At 40.1% G+C, this 24,582-nt stretch overlaps 2 protein-coding genes across 3 annotated transcripts in view; one reads left to right on the top strand and one right to left on the bottom strand.

The window, feature by feature from the left end:
• Window positions 1-9,771, bottom strand: part of MDH1B (malate dehydrogenase 1B) — a gene marked incomplete at both ends in the record, with an annotated part of 25,524 nt that extends 15,753 nt beyond the window's left edge. Inside the window, 5 exons of the mRNA XM_082658903.1 lie at window positions 514-656; window positions 849-983; window positions 4,581-4,689; window positions 8,857-8,996; window positions 9,709-9,771. Of these exons, the coding sequence (XP_082515029.1) occupies window positions 514-656; window positions 849-983; window positions 4,581-4,689; window positions 8,857-8,996; window positions 9,709-9,771 (590 nt within the window). The remainder of the gene's footprint in view (window positions 1-513; window positions 657-848; window positions 984-4,580; window positions 4,690-8,856; window positions 8,997-9,708) is intronic.
• On the top strand, window positions 9,206-24,582 carry FASTKD2 (FAST kinase domains 2). Of its 2 annotated transcripts, XM_082658133.1 has the most exons (12): window positions 9,206-9,257; window positions 9,940-10,756; window positions 13,738-13,841; window positions 14,531-14,639; window positions 14,939-15,062; window positions 15,336-15,475; window positions 16,604-16,776; window positions 19,758-19,921; window positions 20,907-21,119; window positions 21,521-21,608; window positions 23,302-23,416; window positions 24,398-24,582. In XM_082658133.1, the coding sequence occupies exons 2-12, from the start codon at window positions 10,040-10,042 to the stop codon at window positions 24,515-24,517; spliced, it is 2,067 nt and encodes a 688-aa protein (XP_082514259.1). In that variant the 5' UTR covers window positions 9,206-9,257; window positions 9,940-10,039; the 3' UTR covers window positions 24,518-24,582. The 2 variants fall into 2 exon arrangements, with proteins under 2 accessions (XP_082514259.1, XP_082514260.1); XM_082658134.1 differs by lacking the exon at window positions 24,398-24,582 and having other exon boundaries at window positions 20,907-21,091; window positions 23,302-23,406.

Below are 24,582 nucleotides of genomic sequence, written 5' to 3'. Positions count from 1 at the left end.
GGGGGTGAGGTTAGAGAGAATGAGTGCAACATGGAAGAGCTAAGGATGAGGACAACTCTAGCAAGTGGGAAAGAGGAAGAGGGCAACAGTCAGGAAGATGGGGGAGGGAAGGAAGGAAACAAGGGAGAGGGAAGGAAGGACAGTGAGGCGACGAGCAGGATCGTATGAGCAGCAGACAGCATGAGACACACAGAATGAGGGCAGGAGAGCTGGAGACGGTTATGAAAAGTAAACACCTTTGCTATAAAGTTACTCTTAGATTTAGTATGTATGTGTATTATATGCATATTACATACACATTGAATCTATATATAGTCTAAAACTCATACATGGGGCTTCACTAGGGGATATATAGGCATATACATATATTACATATCTATAATATTTGTATACATACACACAAGTCTCACACTTGACACCCAGATATTCTTCCATCATGTAATTAATCCTACATCACTGTCCTTCTAAACATAAAACGTCAACCTCACGAATCCTGGGATTTGACGGTCCCACCTGGTGATCCAGACCTGCAAGGGGTTGATGAGACCTTTCAGGGCTTCTTTCTCCAGCTCTTTTTCTATGTGTGCCCTCAGGTTCTCTTGAGCAACTGTCTTCATCAGCTCAGTTGTCATGCTAGAGGTGACACCATAGTAAAGCTAAATATTGGGAAAGAAAAAAATCAACACCAGAATAGCTGACAATGGCTATAATGGAAAGTTCTTGTTTAAAGCCCAAACAGAGTAAAAAGAGAGCTGAGAGAATACCTTAGAAAGCAAGACATTGGAAAAATATAATAATAGGAGAGAACAATAATGTTTTAGACAGATAAATCAACTGAATTTGTATACCTGGGCATGTTCTAGGAACTCGTTATATCCTCCCAAAAGCAAACCCTTTCCTCCACGATCCAACAGCTCTCTCCAGATGATGGGGGAATTTTTGTGACTCCACTTATTCTTTTTACACAACTCTTTCAGCCACTCCTATTGAATGATAGAGTCCATGAGAAGTCGCACATTGAATCTGCCTTGGAATTCAATTCAATGCTTTAGAGTTCAAACGTTAAAATACTAGTTTGTTTTTTTTTTACTACCTCTGTGTATACATAATAAAATTTAGATATCTTTAAACTGTAAAATATAAATATAGAAATAGTGATGAGTTGAGTAACAAATTAATCAAGTAAGAAAGAATATTCTTCGAATTCATCGACCAAATAAAGGTACTGAATGTTGCTCTCTTTCCTGAGTAGACCTGAAGTGCAAGGTTTTGGCTTAAAAAAGGAGCCGAGTTTTCCAACTCAAATGGTCTTCTGTATGAGATGTCTCTGGTCTTAGGGCCATATAAATTTGATATTGCTTTCCAAATATGTGAGTATAGTTTATATTTTTTAGATTGAATTAATGAGCTAAAAATTATCTGGGGATTTCTGATAATATTTACTAGAAAAAGTTTAAATCATCATTATCTGGTCTGTGTACACCAGGCCTTCCAATGACAATATCTGCATAGAGACAGAATGCAACATTTCTATGGGTAAAGTACATGGCAACATTCTTGTCTTTGGAGGAATGTATCATGAAGCTACCTTACAAATGAATTTCCCTCGTTGATGTTTCCACCATGATGATTCCCCCATGGCCTCTTTAGTCACAACGTAGCCTGACCAGTGAAATACTGGGAATCTAGAAGAGACTCTACCTCAAAGGACCTTCAGCAGCGAGCAGGGCATGGTGATGTCCTGGCAGGAGCTGGGAGAATATGTACAGGACTGGACCCTGAGGGTGCTGAATCAAGAGTGGAACATAAAGCTGGACAAGAGAGAATTTCTCAAAATGAATCACTCTTCTGCTATTCAAGAGTGTACACCCTGACAAAGACCTCAGAAGAGAGTCCAACATGTTGCTAGGATGGCTCTTCAGAGCTCGGAGCAAGGGATGAAATAAAGTGGAAATGCCAGAACTGTCATGGAAGACCATGGAAGAAGGGATGAAAAAGCTTAGAAAAAATGGGCTCGCTAGAGTGGATATGCTATGACGGAAGGCTGGAAAACTATTGGTCACCTATGTTCTCTGGAAGGGCCTGGAGGACACTACATTCACCAAAGTGACAAGGAATGCACTGATGAGAGGGGTCTCAGCATCACTGAGAAGCCTGGTGTGGCTGTCAATTCTGGGCCATGGCTGTTAAATGACATGCTCTTATAGAGCTGGGCCCCATGGCAATTGGGATGATAGAATTCTGAAATAAAAGAGGACGGGGGGCAGTGCCCACCAGAGAACGTCTATTATGACAGAAGCACTAAGCAACCCAGCAGTAAGATAACTTAGACAGCTGAAGGCACAATGGGGAAATGAAAAAGTTAGAGCTTATGCAATGGTCTGAGAAAACAAGCTATCACTCATCAAAGCTGACCTAGCCATTGCTGCTGCCATTAACAGAGATCAACGCAGACCTCCTGTTAATGGCACTAACCCTCAAAGACAACAACCAGCCTCTTGGTGGCAATCTGATCACATTGGACCCCTTCTACCCTGGAAAGAGCAGTGATTCACCTTGATTTTAATCAACATATATTCTAGATAAAGAATTGCCTTTATTGCTTGTAGGATTTTGGCCAGCATCCTGTTCAAGACTTTTGAAAATATTTAACCTACCAACATGGGATCCTGCATGACATCACTTTGAACCAAGAAACCCATTTTAAAGTAAACGATGTATGACATTGGGCATGAAACCAGGGACCCACTGGCCCTATCATATATGGCAACATCCAGCAGCATGATAGAGGGATGGAACAACACACTGAAGATGCATGCACCAGCTTAGAGACTGATACCTTGCAAGGATGGGGTACCATCTTTCAGGATGCAATATATACCACAAATCAATAGAGTTTTGCCCCAATAGGTCGAATACATGAATCCAGGAACCAAGGATGGAATTAAGAGTGACCCTGCTTACCATCACTCCCAGTGACCCACCCAGGGTGAGGGGTGCTTCTATCAGGAAGAGTCCCATTAAACTTTAATCTATGGCTGCCACATGGTCACTTAGAGCTCCTGTGCCAAGAGATCAGCCAGTAAGGAGAGGAGTTACCATCATGGAAGGGGTAATTGCCCCGTTGATCAGGAGCACGTAGGGCAGCTATTACCCAATGTTGGCAGGAAAGAATGGTTGGCATCTAGGTAACCCATTGGGGCATCCTTGGTAGTGCCTTGTTTAATTTTGACAGCACATGGACAGGTGCAACAGTCATATCCTGAAAAGGGAATAGAGACGAGGGCTCAGGCCCCTAAGGATACAGGTGTAAGTCACCACCACACCTAATAAGTCACCTGAATCAGCAGAGGGTGAGGGGAATCTACAATGGATAGAAGAGAAGAAAGGTGATGAGTCAGTTATGGTGCTGAACGATGTGTAGTGCTGAAATGATGTGCAGCGGAGACTATTATTCACTTAACTTCCTCTTATAAAGTTTCCCTGGGGAGAGATGCCAACCAGAATTCTGGAAGAGCTGTTCCCAGATGGTGTGAACGTATTATATGCAGCATGTGGATCCAAAAGGCACAACTGGTGAACTAGCAGATCCTGTCACGTGTAGTCCCTATTCCTCCTTCGTGACCAAGGCACTCATTCCCCCTGCCACGAGGCGTATTGGCTGTTGATGGCTCAGTGCTGAGTCTCTCTCTGGAAACTGACCTCAGCCAAAGGATGTTCCCTTGCCTAAGGTTAAGTCTCTTCCCCAGGGCAGCCCACATCCTCTGACTGTTAGCTGCAGGAGAACAAAAGCCTGGCCTCCTTGCCTGTTTGGGGGGGTATCTTTGAAGGGCCATCCCAGCTTCAGAGTTCCCTGCAGGGCTGGCTGAGCCCTTTGTTAGAGCTGTATGGCAGTTCAACTTCCCCCATTGCCCAGTCCTGCTGCCCTCATTCCTTCTAAGGATGTTGTTCCCAAGAACACTCCCCAGTAAAGGAAACTCCTTCCCCCAAATTTCCATCTAAGTCCCAAAGAAGGGTGTGTCAAATAAACAAGTCCCTCATGTCATTAGAAATCAATATGAAGGAGAATTGAAAGTTAAAAAGTGCAATATACGGGCTTCCCTGGTGGTGCAGTGGTTGAGAGTCCACCTGCGGATGCAGGGGACACGGGTTCGTGCCCCGGTCCGGGAGGATCCCACATGCCGCGGAGCGGCTGGGCCCGTGAGCCATGGCCGCTGAGCCTGCGCGTCTGGAGCCTGTGCTCCGCAACGGGAGAGGCCACAACAGTGAGAGGTCCGCGTACCACAAAAAAAAAAAAAAAAAAAAAAGTGCAATATAAGCTATGTGGATTCTTGGGGGGAAAATACCAGCCAAATTGATTCTACTTACTGGTTAGGGCCTCATTTGTTCTATTAGGTACTAGGAAAAAAATATAAATAATGTTTTGAGGCTGATAAGTCAGGACTGATTTTACTAATATTAAAATATCAATAGTACATGAACATTCCTGGAAAGCTATCTGATACACTAGCTAATATTTAATTAAATCAGAACACATTTTTCTGTGTGTGTGAGTTTAACAAACTGTAAAGGCCTCTTACCTCCCAAACATCAGGATGCTGTGTAATTTTATGTATCCGAAAATCAGGAAGATTCTTTTGTAAAAGATCTGCCAGAAGTTCTGCTTTAGCATAATATGGGCAATCTGCTCTACCTAAAAAATTCAAATTAGCAATATTTTCTTTCATCACATGGAAATTATCATGTAGTTACAAGCATTTGTCATATAATTACAGAATTAATCACACAGTTACAATATAATTTATATAGAGCTATAGCATAAACTGCCATAACATAAACTTTTGATTTTTATTATATTGGCAAAATAAAATGACTTTCATAGGAGATCAGCATCATTAGTGATAAAATGTGGAAAGGAAAAAAGACTTGAATATTTATTCTCCTCCAGTGCTGTATTAGACCTCACTTCCTCTAAGAGGCTGCCAGGCTACTAATTAAGCATGAACTACTCATAATGAACTACTCATTAGTAGCTACTAAAAGGCAAAGTGTGAAGTGAGGAGTGGTGGTAGAATCACATGTGGACTTGCTATGTGTGCAGAGAGTATTGGGGGAAGGAGAGGTGGCGGGGAGAGAAGAGTCTGGCTTAACTTCTTTTTTCTGGCGTGGCTAGGTGATCCTGACCTTACTAGAGAGAAATCATGGGTGAGAAGTTTAAATTATAAAGCGCAGCTGGACGTATCTGTAGTATATCTAAGTGGATATGACCAGCAGGCAGCTGCACCTGCAAATCTGAAGAGCAGGCCTTCTGTAATAGCTTAGGATACAGGTATTGCAGGCATAAACACAGAGGAAGTGACAGCCACTAAAGTTGGTGGGACTGGACGTCCGGTAGAGTAGGAGGGGCAGGGGCCAAGGGCAGAACCCTCTCTATAGCCTTCTTCCCCGATTACTCCCAATTCACCAGTTCTTCAACCTCCCGGTGACTTCTAAGTCATCATCCCCTCTCAAACTCCCCCTGGCTATTAGCCTCCCTGTTTAGTTCAAATCCATGACTCATGAATTCAGACCACTCTTCTGGTTCATGTCTGCAATTCTCTTGCTCCACTGTGCTTCTGGCAAGTAAGCTTGGTAAAAGCCCCTTACCCTGAATGAACCCAGTAACTTGCCTTTTCTGTGCCTGGGTTTCATGTACTTGGCACCCCTGGATAAACATGGTAGAACTAAGCAGAGCGGTACCATTATAAATACATGGCCACCAGTCTCAACTGGCCCTCAACTCTTCCTGGAGATCCCTCTGTTTCCCTGGGCAGCACTCTCTTCTGGTCTCTACAATTACCATTCCAAACTGCCTACTTCCTTCAAGCCCCTTCCTTCTCTCCAATATTTTTCTGTACTATCAGAAGACAACAGAAAACTCTGCTTTCTACTTTACGCAAACTAAACCAAATCATACAAAAAGGCATCAGTTGGGAAATCCCCCAAGCTCCTGCCATCAAACCTACTAGCCTATCTGCATTTGGATTCCTCCTTTCCTTCTTTCTTCTATTCAGTGGAAGAGGGATCCTACCTCTTATCCAGATCCAATCTCACCACTTATGCTCTAAACACCACCCTCTTCCACCTCCACTGGTTATCCCCTTTTTCTAGCATCTTAGCTCTGTTTCTAATGGGCTGTTTCTACCATAATTAAAATATACTTATTATGTTTAAGTTTCTCCTGTCCTGAGAAACAAAAAGCCCCTTCAGTCATTGCCTTCTACCTGCCCTTTTCTATTAAAACTTGAAATAGTTCTTGAAATAGTTCTCTACACTTGCCATCCCCAGTTCCTCACTTCCATTGATTTCTCATGCCACTGCAATCTGGCTTTTCCCATAATTCTCTAGAAGGTCACCATGGACCTCCATGTCACTAAATCCAATGGATACTTTTTGATCCTTTTCTTGTTGACCCTTGGTAGCATTTGTCTCCCTTCAACTCTTGAAATACCCACTGTGGTGGGGGCATTCTTCAGGTTTTCTTCCTACTTCTCTGGCCACTCCTCATTACACTTTTAGGTTCCTATTCCTTTATTAATGCATTAAAAGGTTAGCATTCTACAAGGCATCTTATCTTCATACTCTATGATCCTTCCTGGATAATCTCCTCCACTCCTTTTGTTTCAAGTAGAAATCTGTATTTCCAGTTCAGAACTATCTCCTTATCTAGATGTCTACACCGTCCTGTATTTTTTCAACTCCTTCTAAATGTCTCATAGGCACTCAGCATGTCTATGACAGATTTTGCCATCACTCCCCTACTAAATTTGCTCCTTCTCTTATGTTCTTTATGTTCATCTACCCAGTTATTTAAGAGTATTAACAGTACCCAGAGTATAAAGCCTACTCTTCTGCTTTTTTTCAATGACTTCCCATCTACCCAGTTATGCAAACTACTGCTTGGGAATAATTTTAACTCTTTCTTCTCCCTTCCTTTCTTCCTCCACCTAGTCAAATGTCTAGTTCTATAGATTCTGCTCCCTAACATGTCTCCAATCCATTCACTTCTTTGCATTTCCGTTGCCCACCTTCCTAGACCAGGCCACCAGTATTTCCTTCCTGGACTACAGTACCTAACTGGGCTCTGGGCATCCAGTCTTTTTCTTCTCACATTGTAGCAATAACACTGAGATAAAATGCAAATTTTATTATGTATCTCCTTCCAAAAACCTTCCATCTACTTTAGATAAAGTTTAAAATATTGAGGGCTTCCCTTGTGGTGCAGTGGTTAAGAATCCGCCTGCCAGTGCAGGAGACAAGGGTTCGAGCCCCAGTCCAGGAAGATCCCACATGCCGTGGAGCAACTAAGCCTGTGCACCACAACTACTGAGTCTGCGTGCCGCAACTACTGAAGCCCATGTGCCTAGAGCCCGTGCTCTGCAACAAGAGAAGACACCACAATGAGAGGCCCGTGCACTGCAATGAAGAGTAGTCCCCACTCGCTGCAACTAGAGAAAGCCTGCGCACAGCAACGAAGACCCAACGCCGCCCAAAATAAATATAAATAAAAATAAATACATCTAAAAAATATTGAACGTGGCTCACAAGAATATACATTATCTAACTCTGGCCTTAACATATGATAGTCTCTTCCTTGTACTCTATGCTCCAACTCTACTAAATCTTTTTCAATTTTCTGCTTATTGTATACTCTCAAAAATCACCAAACTAGCTTTCCTCATTGCAGCCCCACTCCCTGCTACCCGTGCCTAATTTACTTTCCTCCTCCCTACTTATTTCCTCTCCGATAGGTAACACTCATCTTTCAGGACCCTGATTAAAAAATCACTTTCTTCTGGGAAGTCTTTGCCTAAGAAAGGTCCCCTGCCACTGCCCCTGCTCCTATAGAACCCAGCCCTGCCACTGCCACAAATGCAACATTCTCAAAAATACTCTTCTGAATGAATAAAGGAGCAAAGGAAATAGGTTTTCAGGCAGATGGAAGATGACAATTGTGTTAAGGCATCAAAGAGGTCAAATAAGACAAGGACCGGACAGCTTCTGTAAAGTCATTGGTGACTTCGGTGAGGGCCATTTCTGAAAGGAGGCAGAAGTAGAAACCAGATTGAGTGGAAGGTGGACCTGGAGATAGAAGAGCAGTCTACCCTTTTGAGAAACTTGCTGAGAGGAAAGGAGGCAGGTACAATAGCCTGCTGCAGTAAGAGCCTCTTTGGTGGTTTTCTGGATGCCAGTCGACATTTCCAGTCCGTCCCCTCCATTGCTGACAAGGTGGGTTTCCTAAAATGCAAGCTCATTAAGATACCCTCCTGCTTAAACATTTTAAATGACTCCTCATTGCTTTCAGCATACAGTTCAAACACCTTTGCTTGGTGTTCTTGAAGTGCAAGGATCTGGCTTCTGCTCCCATTCTTGCCCCAGGTCCAGTCACTTCCTCCATATCCAGAGGTCATGACACTTCTAGCCTCTGTGCCTTTTTCTGGAATGTCCTCCCTATTCCAAACCTTCACAAATCGGCTCTTGTAACACCCCCCAGAGCCCTGTGTACATACCCCTCATTGCATTAATCACACTGTATCAAAAGTACTTGTTTACATGCTTCTGTATCCCAGGAGACTGAAAGCTCCTCGAAGGCAGGGATGTGTCTTTCCCCTCACTGTATCCCCTGTGTCCAGCAGTGCTTTGTACACAGTCACTGCCCAACATACATTTTTGAATGAAAGCATAATAAAGCCTGGGTGGTCCATATAGAGGCTGGAGTTGCTAGAACATAGGCGAGTTAAGATCACTGGCAAGCGGTCATAGGAGGAGAGTAGCTGTCGGTGTTTTGAGCGATCTGCGGGCGGACGCGGGGATCACTCACCAGCGAGTACGAATTTGGCCATGGTGAAGCCAGGACCCGCGGGCTTGAACCGCTGCTCCACCGTTTCCAGGCAACCACGCCGCTCGGGACTTGGCGCAGGCGCACTCTGAAGCTGAGCGCGGACTCTGGCGCCCAGCTGCAGAGGTTGCGTGTTGGGGTACACAGTTATACACTGTCATTAAAAGCTCTGTGTTCTCCCCCGTGCCTATTCCCTGAAGCTAAGAAAAACTAGTCAGTTTTTCGGTAGGCTTTCTTCACTCCAAGTAAACTATTTCCAACCTCCCGCGAACATAACACTTTTTGACCTATGAAGGATCCGTAAAATCTCGCGATACGCTCAGCTCGCGGGGAAGCTGTATGGCCGCGCCTCTGTGTAACCCGGGGGCTCTGAACTAAGGTGAGTGGAGGACGAGCATAGGTGGAACAGGTGGTCGTACTACGCTTTAGAATTCTCGCCTTTCAGAGAAAGGTCTCAGGAGTTGCCCGGGAAGTAAGTTTAGGGAGGTGGGTTAATACTAAGAGGTCCAGCTCCGGAAGGACGGACCCCTGACACCGGTTCTGAGACCTGGTGAGACTGTCTGGTTGTTATCTCCAGACAAGCGCAGGCCACGTGCATCACTTTAGTTTGCTGCTTCTTCTGAGCCGTTCTACTTGTCCAAGTCCTTATTCTTAACAGTTCGTGTTTACCTGTAGTTAAATTCTTGTGTTAAAAAGTATACATCAAGGTTAAACCCTTGTTTTTCATTGATGACATCTTCAAGGCAGTGGTAACATAAAATGCCTTACTGCAAAGAAAGCAGGAAAACTTTTACGTCAGAAACCCACTTCCTTTTTTATTTTTTTAATACCTTATTTGTACAACGATTACTTCCAAAGTAACCTTGCACCTTTAAGGCTGTGTATATACACATTGTGGTAGAAATGGAGAAAGCCCATATTGCTAACATGGTTGTACCTTTTTAACGGAAATCTTAATGTCTCCCTAGGTTCTCACTTTAGTCTCTGTTAAATGCATTTGATATTTTTAAGTAGAAGTTTTACTCTAATTTTTATTTCTCTTATAACCCCTTCCCCTACAGGAAAGCGACGACATGTGTTTTCTTTCATATTTAGAAGCGACGTGTGTGTGTGATCTTGACAACTTTAAAGCCATTTGAAAGTGTTTCAGTGGCTAGGAAAATGAATAACAGAGCAGGTTCCTTTTTATGGAACATCAGACAATTCAGTACTTTAGTTCCAACAGGCAGAACTGTGAGGCTGTATCCTTCGGGATTTTGCAGACCAAAAATTGTTTATTCAAACTGGAACCCAAGAAAGCTCTTAAGTAACTTTGATAATAGAATGCAGTCATCTATTAGATATCTCTTTCAGGATGCCTTAATTTTTAAATCAGGAGGTGATGGCTTTCAAACAAAGGGCATAAGCACTGCAACAGTCCTTACAGTTGACAGACTACTTTGTTCTAGAAGGCTGTCCTTTAACTCAAAACACTTTGTCTCTGATAATGGATTGAAGAAAAACTTTCATCATGAGGCTTCCAATGAAGATGTTCTCACCAAGAGAACAAAACCAACCCCGATCAACTGTAGAAAACTGTCTCAGGAGTGTAATTCCCTGAGTGACGTGTTAGATATATTTTCAAAAGCACCTACATTTCCTAGTAGTAACTATTTCTCAGCCATGTGGACAATTGCCAAACGGATGTCTGATGACCAGAAGCGCTTTGAAAAACAATTGATGTTTAACCACCCTGTGTTTAGCCAGCTGTGTGAACAAATTATGAGAGAAGCCAAGATCATGCACTACGACAACCTGCTGTTTAGTCTTCATGCTATGGTGAAGCTCGGGATCCCTCAGAATACGCTACTCGTACAGACTTTGCTGAGGGTGGTCCAGGTAAAATCAAAAGGAGCCTTACATATACTTTTACTTGGTTTAGCATATCTTGAAAGAATGATGGGATGTAGACATGTAGCCTCCTTGAAAGAAACTTATCTTTGGGATGGTAGTTTATATTTGTTTCTGCATAGATATTATATGATTTAGAGTCCTTAAGTTTGCCAGATCTTTTTGCTGTAGAAATTTATGAAAGCTTGCCCCATTTTTCTTCTCTGGAGTTGAGTAATAGTGAATAAGCTAAAATGGGGAGAGGTACCAAATATACAAGGAAAGGTTGGGTAGTTGAAAGAAGGAGAGAAGGGAAGGGAACTAGTATTTATTGACTACCTATACCTTTTTCTTGTGTTGTCTTATTTAATCTTCACAATAGCCCTGTAAGGTTGATGTTACCTCAGTTTAGCAGATGAGGAAAGAGATTTAGTGATGTTAACTTGGCTAAAGTCACACAGCTACTGGATTGATTGATTCATACAGTAAACATTTATTGGGTGTCAACTATGTGTCAGTTACTAGACTTGTCACTAGGGAGGTAAAGATATAGAAGCCATGATCCCTGCCCTTATAACCTAGAGGGGACAACAGATATTTTGTAGGTAATTACAAAAATAACCAATGTTCATCTGATGAGTCATACATTTACTATGTTGTAGGCATGGTGCTGAGCATAGGGAATACAGTTACAAAATAACGGCCACATAGAGCTTTCAGCGCAATGAAAGAAAAATATAGAGAGTGCATTACAAGGGCTTCAAACCTAGCAGGAGTACGCCTTCATGATGGGAAGAGGTGATGGGAGAGGAGGATACAGGATTACTGTTTGAAGCAGTGATAGGTACAAAGTTTGAAAAGAGGATTGTCTCATGTAATTCTCAGTGTAGTTTTTAAAAGTAGGTATTGTTACTTTCATCTTACCGATTAGGAAATTTAAGCTTAGAGCGGTTAAATAACTTGCCCACGGTCACATACCTGTTAGTGTCACTATCTGTAGGTACTTGATAAATATTTGCTGCGTGAATGAACAAACACCTCGACATAGTCTATAGAGCTAAAATTCAGGCCCAGGAGGAGATGATGGCTAAGCTGAGTCCAAGAAGTGGCCAGCACTTAGAAGATAGATAGGGAAGGGGATGGTGTTTCAAGCAGAGAAGACTATATGTTCAAATCCTGGAGAATAGTTTGTGGAGCTGAAAGTAGTTCATTGTGGCTGGAGGTACAGAATACTGGGGTTGTGAGTTGGAGGGAATGGAGAGGAAATTGTGTCTGTGGTTGTCAAGGAGGAGGGGTTGGGTGTCATGGCAAGGCATGAGGTTGGGGAAAAAGGGGATGAATCGTGAAGAGCCTTTTCTGCCTGGCTAAGGAGTTCGGATTTATCCTGTAGGCAATGGGGATCCAGTGAAATATTTTAAGCAGAGGTCATCAACGTGCTCCAATTTGTATTTAGATTACTGTGGGGGTGGGAAATGGAATGGAGGAAGGAGCCAATTTTAGTTTCAAACAAAGGAGTCAGTGTCCTGTTCGATGTCACTGAAATGATGCCAGATTGGCTGAGGAAAAGATGAGTTCATTAAAGTAATCATTTACCTTTTAAGAGTGGACTCTTCAGACTTCTGAACTCAATGATCATAATTAAATAATTTTTTTTGAAGACAGGAGTTTCCTGAGGATGATCTGATATATATCCTATCCTACTATAGAATTCAAGAATTGGGTTCATAGGTATATGAGAGTTTTTAACTTTAACTTTTTACATTACTATGATTTCCATGTTCTCGCCCAGGAACTAATTTGTGTGTCGTGTGTGAGTGTTTAAACCGCAGAATATCCGTGTTTTTTGGTAGACTGTGTTCCCTATATAGTTATTTAAAAGTGATTACAGTAAGTCGCTCTACCTGGTCAGTGATGCTCTAAATGAACTTTGGACAGGTATTCATATCAGCATAGTATCTGCATTGGTGAGGAATGGACAGTGGATATTTGGGGCCAGGTTAACTGTACATTTAATTGTATCTCACTAACATGTTGGAATGTTGCAAAGACATTTTAGCTAGGGATGAAATATGTCATCAGTGAAGTTTGCCCTTCAAACACATAGGCAGTGGTCTTTTCTTTCACAGTAGGTATTGATGGAATGCTATAAATTGTTAATGGAAACCCTCTCATGGGAATGAGACCTTTTTTCCTTCCAGCAGTATCTATTTCTTATCATTATCTGGTTCTGACTTGAGACTTTGTGACTAGTTAGCCATGTATTGTAATTTTAGCAAAAGAGCTTACATCTTTCAGATGTGATCACAAGTACTCTTGTGAGGTGTATAAGCTAGTTATGATTAAATTGTAGAGCACTAGGTAAGCTGTGTTGTTACTATTCGTTTTCTAAATTAGGCCATTTCTAGAACCTAAATTAGTACCCTAATTCAGAGGATTTGAAAGAAGGATCCATGAAGCCTGGGCTCCTCTTGAGATCCAGGTAGTGGTGGTAACATGTGACAGCAGATGTGAATCAGAAGGTTCACAACTGAGGTTGCAGTTTGATACCCAGGAAAGGATATAGGGAAATTGTAAGCGCAGCTGTGTAAGATTCTTTAGGGGTAGGAAAATTGTCCTGTAGCTCTAATATTACTGCACTTGTCATCATGATGGCTTTGGGTCTCAAGAAGAGGTAAAAATAATGTTTGATAAAAGTTATTTCAGAAGGGGAGGAAGGTAATCAATATCAAATCATTTTCAGTGATAATGGAGAATATAAAAAAATGGTTGATACATAAAATTGATACATGAATGTATCAATTATTTGGAAAATTCACTTACATATGACATCTTGTTTTCCAAAGATGCTGTTTATTGTGGACAGACTCTGTGAGTTATTGGTTTGATACTTAATCCTTTAGTTGAAAGCATCAGTTCAGTGGTTTTGCTTGGGTGAGATAGTCCACTATGAGCTCATCACCTGTGGTATTTTTGTAATTATATTTCAATAGGAACGTATCAATGAGTGTGATGAGAAATGTCTTTCAGTTTTGTCAACTATCTTAGAGGCAATGGAGCCATGCAAGAATGTGGATGTTCTTCGAGCAGGATTGCGGTGAGAACTCTGTTACCCTTTCTTCAGGTGCCTTTCTCTGTTTCTCTTAAATCAAAAACGAAGATGAAAGTTGAGCTCCCTTTTTTGGAGTGGGGGCATGGAAGACTTTGTTAGTAGTTATGGTCTTTAATACCTTATTAAACTTAAAATAGTGACTCTGGATCAGGTAAAGCTGGAAATAATGCTTCTTTCAGGGTCCACCATAAAATAAAAGGCGTGGGTAACATTAAAATCTAAAATTATCTGAAAACATAGTACTGATGTGGGCTGGGGGATAACTGACATGTACTCAGTTCATAATGGTTAATTGGGTACTATGTGGAGGTCACATGACACTGGCCCCGCTTGAAAAGGAGGTTAAGTTTTACAACTTATAAAATTGATGCACCTAATCTAATGTCATAGGTTGATGAGAATAATTTTTAATTCCCTTTTTCATTGACTATGCATTAAGATGTCTTAATATAATCTCCTGAAATTTGTTCATGCATAAAGATAGCAAAATAATGTGAGAGAAAACAATACTAGGCTGGTCCTGGAGCTTTCACTATTTGCACTCTTGGGCAGGTAGATCATTTCTTTGGGCTTCATATTCCTTGCCTAGAAGTAGAAGCTGGACCAAATGACTTACGATTTCTCACCTGGCATTAAGATCCTAGGACTGTGGTATTTATTGTGTTTGATGACAGGATGCTAGTTGATCAGCAAGTTTGGAAAATAGAACGTGTCTTCACATTACAAGCTGTAATGAAATGTATTGGAAAAGATGCACCGATTGGTCTTAAAAGGAAATTGGAGGTAAATACCTTCTGAATTTTCTCTGTTGGGTAAAATTTGAAAAAAATATTTCTTGTGATTTGCTATCACCTCCTAAAGTCAGTTTATTAGGAGGACATTATGCTTTTGTATGTAACTTTGCTAAAGTGAAATAATAGAAATAGATTTATTTTTATCTGTATATATATTTACGTATATTTATCTATATACCTGTTTGTCCGAGTCATCTTGCTCAAACTTTATCCTTTTTTATTTAAATATAGGCGTTTAATTTATTTTGCCACAAATGATAAATTAAATTTAAGTTTACTTTTCTTTAGATGAAAGCCTTGAAAGAATTAGACCAGTTTTCTGTTTTGAATAGCCAGCGCATGTTTGCAGTACTGGCCGCCATGAATCACCGCTCCATTATCCTTTTGAATGAGTGCAGTAAGATAGTCACAAGTAAGGGGAATTTTTCTTATATGATTTGTAGCATCCGATCTGTTCTGGACTATATTTGTTTTGTTTGTTTTAACAACTTTGCTGTTATATGAAAAATATCTGATGATATCGTTAGATCTAAATTTTATTTTTGCCTATAGTGTTTGTTTTTTTTTTTTTAACAAAATATAGTGCTATTTTTTCTAAAGAAACAAAAGTACTGTGTATATAGTATCTTGGATCTTACAGTCAAAACCATCTGGTGATTCTTGTTTCTCTAACTCATTCTTAAAGGTAATATCCACGGGTGTCCCTTTAAAATATTGATCAGCATATTGCAGTCTTGCAGAGACCTCCAGTACTTCAATATAGATCTTTTTAAGGGAATAGCAGATTATGTGGCTACAACTTTTGACATCTGGAAGTTGAAAAAAGTAAGTATGTTAACAGTTTAGAGTAAGCCTCAGAAACTTTCAAGAAACGTATTAATTTATTTAGCATTCGAAATAATTTCTCTATCATTTTAAAGTGGTTTAGATTCCAAAATATTCCAATGCTAAATCAGCTTGAAAAATTAGCTCCTTATAAATTTTGTCTGGGGGTTACCTATTAATATATTATTCAATGTCTGGACCATCTTTCTCTCCAAAACAAAAATTATATTGTCCAAAGTTTGTTTTTCTATTTGTTCTTCAAAAGGTTGTATGGTACTTTGGTTGGATACTAAGGATTATCTCTGTCTTTCTACTTTTCCTTTATTAGATTTAGAATAATGGAGATAGGTGATGTGAGAGGCTTACGCTTTTTGAAGAATAAACTGTCATTACTTAATGATCATGTGTGTTTTCTATTTATGGAAAGTTTGCTTGTTTCTTCCAGAGTAAGAGCCTTTTAATTCAGGGCATGTGTTAATTAAACATCTAAATGAAGCAGGTGGTAAAAACTTCTTTTTGTAGTTAAGTAGTGGTAACCATGTTAGGTCACTGGTTTAGTTCACTTTGGAGGGTGAGGTTGACTTTAGTATGGAAATTGTTTTGGAAAGAGAAGTACTTATTGTGAGAAAGACTAAGAGGGAAATGAGAGGTGAACTGGAACATTTAATCATTGTATTTCAGCTCTATTCTCAGTTATAGAAATTAGTACTGAACATAGAAATTTTTGAGTTATCTCTTAGAATCTAGGAAGTGTCTAGGTTTGGAAGGGAGAGCAGTTCAAAATTGGTTGGTCATTTTGAAAAACTTCAGAAGAGGTATATTTAAAGGTAATTTTCAGAGCTGTTATATGAAAAGCGTATAGAAAAATATTTATTTTAAATGAGATGGAAATATGGAAACCTGTGCTCTGGTTCTCAGCTTATAAAAAGAGGTTGATTGTTAACTCGATACTCTGATTCAAGAATAACTGGAACAGATTTTGTAAGGAAAAGATAATTGTTCCTTTTAAGGGAATATTTGGTCAGTCAGGACAATTCTATTGCGGTTTAAATATTTTGAGATCTAAAAGATTGCTAATAGCATACTGTAACTCTTAAGAAGTTTTCCCTCAATTCTTTCTTTTTTTAGGTTCTTTTTCTCCTCATCTTATTTGAAAACGTTGGCTTTCGACCTGTTAGTTTGATGGACTTGTTTATGAAGAAAGCAGCAAATGAACCTGGCTTCCTAAACGTGAAAAGCCTTGTCTCTATTCTTCATGTGTATTCTTCTCTCAATCACTTCCACAAATGCTGGACTCACGAGTATGTACTTGTTCTTTTTTTACTTTTTTATTGCCACATATCGTATTTATAGAAAAGATTACGAAGCTTAATGAATCCTTACATGCGAACCCATCCATGGCCTTCATCCATGTCCAGAAATAAAACATAATATTCCTTATTTATGAAGTTAAACAGAATTTTATTTTATCTTTGCTAAAGATATGTGCTTTGCTTTTGCCAGTTTCTTTGTTCTTTGCAATATATTTGGTAATTCAGCATAGGAGTTTTCATTTCAAACTCTCCCCCAGCTTATTCCCTCAGCTCCTGAGTTTATAGTTTAGTTTTGACCCTAACTCTTCATTTGGTCCCAGACTACTGCTTTCTATTCTTTTCATTTTAACCACAACCGTGCATTTCTGCTATTAAACACAGCAATTCCTCAAACCTGCTGTGCTCTTTCATCTTCTTTCCACCCAGAACATCTTTCCTTCCTCTCTAGGTCAGTTCTAAGTTTCATTAAAAACCAGAAACGCATATAACATGTTATTTGTCATTTGTTAGAAGGGTGATTAAAAGCGCAGACCCTGGAGACACCTTGCTTAGGTCTGAATCTTAGCTCTGCGATTCATTAGCTACTTAACTTTGGCAAGTTACTTATCTGTGCCTCAGTTTCTTCATCTGTTAAAATGGGGATGAGAAATAAAGAGTTATTTCTAATCGTATTGGGTTGTTATGAGGATTAAATGAGTTAATCTATGTCAGGTTCTTAAGGCAATGCCAGACACAGTAATTGTTAGATTAAAAAAAAAAAACTAGAGTGTCAGTCACAGAGGCCTTGGAGGAATAAACTAGGGCAGTTCTGAGGGTCTCAGTGGCAAGGTTCACTGGTCATCTTTTTGCCATCGAGTAGCTTGACTCCAACAGCTTTTTGTCCCTGTGGTTTTCCCTCAAGATTCAGATTTCCAAAAGAGAAAATCTGATCGAACGAGTTTGGGTCACATGCCCATTTCTTTGGGGCAGGTAATCAAAGAAGTGCTGGGCCAAGAAAAGCAGCTGCCCACTGTGCTCTCCATTGTTGTGAGACTCAGTTCATACTGCATGTCTTGTGCCTTCCTGTAATTGTCTCCATCAGAACCCCTGTGCTTGTCATGTCTTATATAGCTTTGTCATGTGCCTTCCCTTAATTGTCTCCATCACAGCCCCTGTGCTTGTCATGTCTTATATAACTCTTTGGTGGAGCCTTGACACATAGCTGCAATTATTTGTCAATAAGCCTGTCTCTGCTCCATAATTGAAAAGCTCTCTAGAGCTTTTTAAACCACTTTATCGAGGTATGAATAACAACATGTAAAATGCTGTGCATATTCAATGTATACAACTTGGTGAGTTTTTAGCTCATTATTCTTGATTCTTCCTTTTCCATTAACATTCTCCTCCTCCTCATCTAAGTTTATTTGTTCCTTTAGTCGGAAAACTTGTACCAAGCACTCAGGTACTTAAGACAAAAATGAATGAGACATAATCCTTTCTGCAGTTAAATACAGCATGAACATTGAAGTGATAGAGTTTTATACAGTGTATATAGGAATAGAGGAGGGATGTACCAGGATGCTAGCCTGGCGAAGTGGAGGCTCAGGGTGGGTGCCAGGCATCCTGCCTGGAGGAGTTGGTACCTGAGCAGATCTTGAAAGATGGAGAGAGAGCAGTTAACGATGGAAAGACCATTCTGAGTAGAAGGGGCTCCGTATTCAGGTCAGGAAGGAAAGCAACAGCAGAGTACATGCGGGGAACGACACAGATTTTGGTGTCGCTGAAGCATGAGGTAACAGCATAAGAAGTGGGATGCGAGGAGACTGGGGAGGTGATTACCGCTGGGCTCCAGATCGGTCCTCTGCAGCCCCGCTGTTTCTTGCTGCATACTCCAAACTCCATCAGTTCTCCCTTTAGTAAGTGTTGCCTCACTGTTGTCTCTAGGACCTGTTAGCAGTCCTGCTTAGCCTGTCACAGCCTTCCTCACTCGGCCATCTGCTCCTCACGGGACCTCCCAGTTGATCTCACATTTCCCTTTATGGCTCATTGGTACTAAGGGCTTACTTCAGGGCATACTTGCCCTGCTGTGGGCCTCTCTGCCTGTGCCCCAGCCTCGCTAGTTATTACAGCATGAATGGCATGTACTTTCAGGGGTTAGTTTCAAGTGGTCTTCCCTTTTGCCATCTTTTCCACTTAACTGAAATTCTCCTTATCCCCAAAGCTACCCTATCTACTTTCTTTCCTGTACACTATCACAGTACTCTGCAAGTATCAATACTTCCTTTTTCTTATATAATGATATATAGCTTATGCCCTAAGAGTCAAATTGACCTGGGTTCAAAGTGTATCTGTGCCGTTTATCAGCAGTGCCACCCTGCACACGTGACCTTACCTAATTTTGATCTTTCCTCTCTGCCTCTGTGCTTAGCTGCTTTGTTATACTGCGTAACATTAGCTTGGGTGGTAGGATTAGGCTAGCAGTTCTTTTAACTCAGAGTATTAATAGCTAGAGAATTGTAATTGATTATAAAACTGCAGTGGAGTTCCAGGTCTTAAAGACTTACTCATGATAAAAAATCTAGCACAATGTTTAAAAGCCTCTGGACCCTGACAACTTGGATTCCAGGGCTGTCTCTGCTACTTCCTGGCTGTGTGTTCTTGGACAAGTTAGTTGACCCTGCTTAGCCTGTTTACTCATCTTTATTATGAAGAAAATAATGATGCCTATCCCACAGAGTTTGAATAGGAATTAAATGAGTTAAAGCTTGTAAACATTTGCCCTGTGTAAGACATGTAGTAGTAGCTAACATTTATTGAGTGTATGTATTTATTATGAGATAGTCACCGACCTGAAAGATGTGTGAAGACTTATTGCAAGCCTGATTGTTTTATCCCCTTAAAGCTGTCAGTTCTGTGACACCTCACTAGCTCTACCATGACCTTGTCTACTCTTCATATTTGAAAGCTGACTCTCCTTTCTGCCCCTGTAGGTTCCTAGAAGTTATGGCTAGTGCTCTGACTGGTAGTCTTCACCACATCTCTTCTGAAAACCTGTTGAATGCTGTGTGTTCGTTTTGCTTGATGAACCATTTTCCCCTGGCCCCTATTAATCAGCTTCTTCAAAAGGACATCATCCATGATCTGCTGACGTCAGGTAGGATGTCAGTGCACGGTGGTGACTAAAATAAAGCAGTACTGCCAGGCTACCAGGTGATTCAGATTGGGGTCTCAGTTGCCGCAGTGTTAGTTAAAACGTGTGGAGCGGGTGCTCCTGATGAAAGGACCAATGATGGTGAAGTCAAAGGGCCATGCTTCAAACCAGCAAACCGGTGGAGGCTCCTTTAGGGACAGATCCTGCCCATAGACGGCAAGAATGAGAAACACAGCATCATTGTTCTTTTTATTTACACTTCATGCACCTGTGCAAAGGCTAAATGTTCAGGTTGTTCTTTATGCCTTGATCAGAGGTGTTTGTACTTCTAATCCATATGTGTCACGTTTGAAGCCAAGTTAAGTCAACTTTTGCAGCTATAAACACTTTGTCACTCATGGCCTGTAATGAGGGCACAGCCGTTAGATCAAGAAACCAAGTAGTTACCAAAGTAGTGAATTTATTTACTCTTGGAACCAAATTAATTGTTGTCTTTCAGTCTTTACTATTAAATAAGGAGAAGCAATATCAGGCTAGATGTGTAAAATTTGATGATTATCTGGGAATAGAGTATTTTAAATCCTTTTAAAAACAACAGTATGAAATTCCAAAGTTGAAGTGTGGAAAAGGAACACCATGTGCTGATTTTTCAAGCAGTCTAACACGGAGGAAGCAGCCGTGAACCCAGGAGACCTGGAATCTAGTCCCAACTTTGCCTTTAATCAGGAGGCATTTTAACATTCCTGAGCATTTTCCCATCTGTTCAGTGAAGAGTTGAGGCTAAAGCACCTTGAAAGATATTTTAAAGTTTAAAACATTATCAGGGCGCTGACCTACACACTGTGGGACCTAGGGAGACACAGAGAGATTCCTCCTGATAAGAAGCAAATAATCAGAGTTATAGGTGCATTAATACAATTTCTTAAATGTAGCATTCATATTTTTCTTAACTATAATTTTCTTTCTCTCTCTCTCTTTTTTTTTTAAGGTGATGTGGAGAGGAATGTTCACAAGCTTCATGTTTTGGCTGCCTGTCTAAAACTTGATGATGTTCCTTGTCACAAGGACACACACTTAGTGCTGCCACAGCTGTCCTCCATGCCATTACATCCACATGCAAAGGTTGCCGAGGTGCTGAGTAGCCTTCTGGGAGAAGGATGCTTCTCAAAAAGTGTATGGTTGCCACATAATTATTATATCGGTATGGGACTTCATATGATTTTCCTCTGTTTTACTTCTTTTCTGACAAAAGATAAGGAGTTTACTGCAGCAGTCTAGTGTGGTGCAGCATTGGCTCTGGAGCTGGACTGCTGGGTGTGGATTTTCACTCTGCTACTTACTAGTGCTGTGTGTTAGGCACTCAACAGCCTCTTTCCTCATCTGTAAAATGGCAATAATAATATTACCCACCTCACAGGGTTCCTGTGACCAACAAATGAGGTTATACATATAAAATCCAGACTAGTATTTGGCACATGGTAAATAAGCTCAGTATAGCTTACCTGCTGCCATTATAATTATTGGTAGTGGTAGTATACCTTTTCAAACAAAAAATCACTCGGAGCGATGTTTGAAAAATTAGTATCAATTTTTTTCTTTCAGATTTTGAAATCAGAATGGATGCTAACAGGAGCCAAGTGCTTCCATTTTCTGACGTGGATGTGGTAACTTCTGCTACAAATATTCAAAGGTTGTTTACACATACGCATTTGCTGAGCTTTCTAAATTTAACTCTTAATTCTCGAAGACTTCATATTAAATAGCAGTAACAATACAAAGACCTTATATTTGTATAGATCTTGTAATGCACCAAGGGACAACCATTAATCTACCCCTTAGGTATAAATGTGGGACCCTGTGGTTGAAGACAGTGGATTGGAGTTGTCCATTTAATGAAACAGGCAACTTTTTAAAATCAGGTTTTAAAGCTAAACAGTTCAATAAAACAGTGCTAATATAATTGAAACCATCAGTGCCGTGTAAATTTTTGACAAGATAATGCAGTAGTGATCATAAAGAATGAAGGCTTCTACTAAAATCAAATACCCAAAAAATATTTTTCTCTACCGCCAAACCTTTCTAAAGGTAGAGAAACTTTAGCTTTTTAATTAAGCTGTATTGTATATGGATCAAACCATACTGAAGTTAATTAGAAGTAGTTTCCTTGACTCACACAGTACAGAGAGTGTTTCTGGGAGAAATTGATGCTACTCCCTGAGAGAATATTCTGCCTTGTAGGCATCTGGATCAGGTCATATTGCACACACCCTGTGTTCAGTCATTCTTTGTGGAAAGGCTCTGTTAGGGCCTGTAGGGCACACAAAGATGAGTCAGACGTGGATCCTGACCCCAAGCGACGTATATCCCCTACTGCTTTGTAGCACATGCACGTAAATATGGTAGAGAGAGGTACAGAAAAAGTCTGTAGGGATTCAAACTCTTATGTACTCATCCCTCTCCACTCATACACAGCTCTGTAACTTTTGCACCTTTCTAAATCCACCTAGCTTGTTCCTTGGCCATCTTTTTCAGCCACTATCTTCCTTCTACTTATTACCCATCTTCCCTCAAAAAGAGGCTTTCTCTCTGACCCAGTTGAAACATCATTTTTCTTTTTCAGGTGTTCATCTGTTCTGGCATGATAATATAATGTAGTAGCTCTCAGCCTAAAGTACCGAGAAAAAATGAGGAATCAGTGTTCCTTTAAAGATACGAAATTTCTCTTACTTTATCTCAGATAACAGCCAGAGTATGACAGAAGACAGTAAGGATACAAATGTCTTTGTCTCCCCCAATGAACTTAATCTTTCCAAAAGGCCATGAACAATGAAAGACAAATTACACCTTCCACATTTTTGTTACACGTATACATTTTATCTTTTCAACGGTCTTGCCTATCTCTTAGTGTTTTCTTTTTTGTATTTGGTCTCCCCATTCTGGCTTTTAAATGTGTCTGTCTCTGGGAGACAATATTTACAAGCAGAGCATCTTCCATTTGGTATTATCTACATCAGTGCTTCTAGCAGCATAAATAATTATGTTTAGATCAGAGATTAGCTCTGCACAGGAAAGCCCTAAAATGGGTGCTTTCATATCTGAAAATTTTCCTCATCGAGAATGTAGCCATTCTTAAAGATGGTTAAGGGATACTGTTTGTATAAAGCATTTTTATAAGCTTGTGGTTCCTAAAATAGTCTTCATGTACTGGAATATCTGCATAGTCTAGGTAATGAGGAAGTGAAGGACTAACACAGGAGGGAATGGTGAGGAATGTGGTAAGTGGAGAGCTCAGCTTTGAAATCTCCAAAGAACAAGGATGCAGCAAGATTGTACATGGTCATCTCGTTAGTAACTAGTCTCACGTTTTGTGTTTTTGTTTTCAGAGTAGCTGTACTCTGTGTTCCTAGATCTACGTACTGTTTGGATTCAACCCACCCCAGAGGATTCCTTGCTATGAAAATGCGGCATTTGAAAGTAATGGGTTTTCATGTGATCTTGGTAAGAAAAAAATGCAAATGAAATAGTCTTCAGTTACTGATGTTCATTCTACTGGGAATGTTGTGGTTGAAGTTGGTTACTAGGACTAGATGAATTGTCAGCAGTATCGGAATAAGTGTTTTAGTTATTGTTTTCTTTGAAAAAGAACCTTTCTGGTATGTGAGTTGGCTCCTACTCAGCTGATACTGTTATTTACCTGGGGTTTTATAAGTGCTGCATTTAGTCAACTTTAATCATTTTTGTCAAGTGAAAAATGTAAATAATATGTGTACTTCTTTAATTTAAGACACATGAAACCATATTCAGTTTCTAGGTTATCTTGAACAGGAGAAGAAAAGATGTTAATTAAAGCTTTGTTTTCATGGGCCATTGTGAGGCTGTTAAGGATGTTTGTCACTAGAAAGTGCTGGATGACTATAAGGATGCTTCTTCCTCTTCCCTCCTTCTGCTTTCTTTGATTCTGAGCACAACTTTTCTTGAACAGCCTCTCTAGATGTCTCTGTATGGAGCAAGAACCATACGAATAAATGTATATTTATGTTAATGTTAGGACCTATCTAAATGCCACTCATTTGGTCCTGCATATAATGTGAAATGTAAATATTTGAATCTTCGTTATGGTACTTTAGTATCCAAAACTGGATCATGCCCGGATTACCAAGGTTAAGATGGCCCATTTCTCTTAATGGGCTAATCTGTAACACTTTTTTTTTTCATGTTGGCTATTATTTATATTTTAAGGAAGATTATCCCAAGAAAGGATCTTCTGCACCCTTTAGAGGACTTTTAAAGTTTTTTTATAATTTTCACTGTGAGAGCTTTCTTCGACCCTAGCACATAGTCTTACTAAACTTCTAAAATGTGCATAATTATAAGTGGTTGGCTGATGTTATTTTAATATCCTTGGATCTCGAAACTAGCTTTTATTTTATACATCGTCATCTTCTTGCAAACTGATTACTTTCCTCTTTCTTTGGTAAGGTCAATAATTGGGAGATGGAAAAACTAGAGATGAAGGATGCAGTCACATTTTTGAAGAGTAAAATCTATTCACAGGAAGCACTTTCTACTGCTGATATAAATTTGCAAAGCACATGTTAAAGTAAAAAGCAACCTTTTAATGTTATTAGACATAAATTTATAAAAATAACTTTAATAAAGACTAC

This window comes from Grampus griseus (genome assembly GCF_964374135.1).
Source record: "Grampus griseus genome assembly, chromosome: 7".
Taxonomy (NCBI): domain Eukaryota; kingdom Metazoa; phylum Chordata; class Mammalia; order Artiodactyla; family Delphinidae; genus Grampus; species Grampus griseus.
This window is presented reverse-complemented; position numbering and strand designations above follow the sequence as displayed.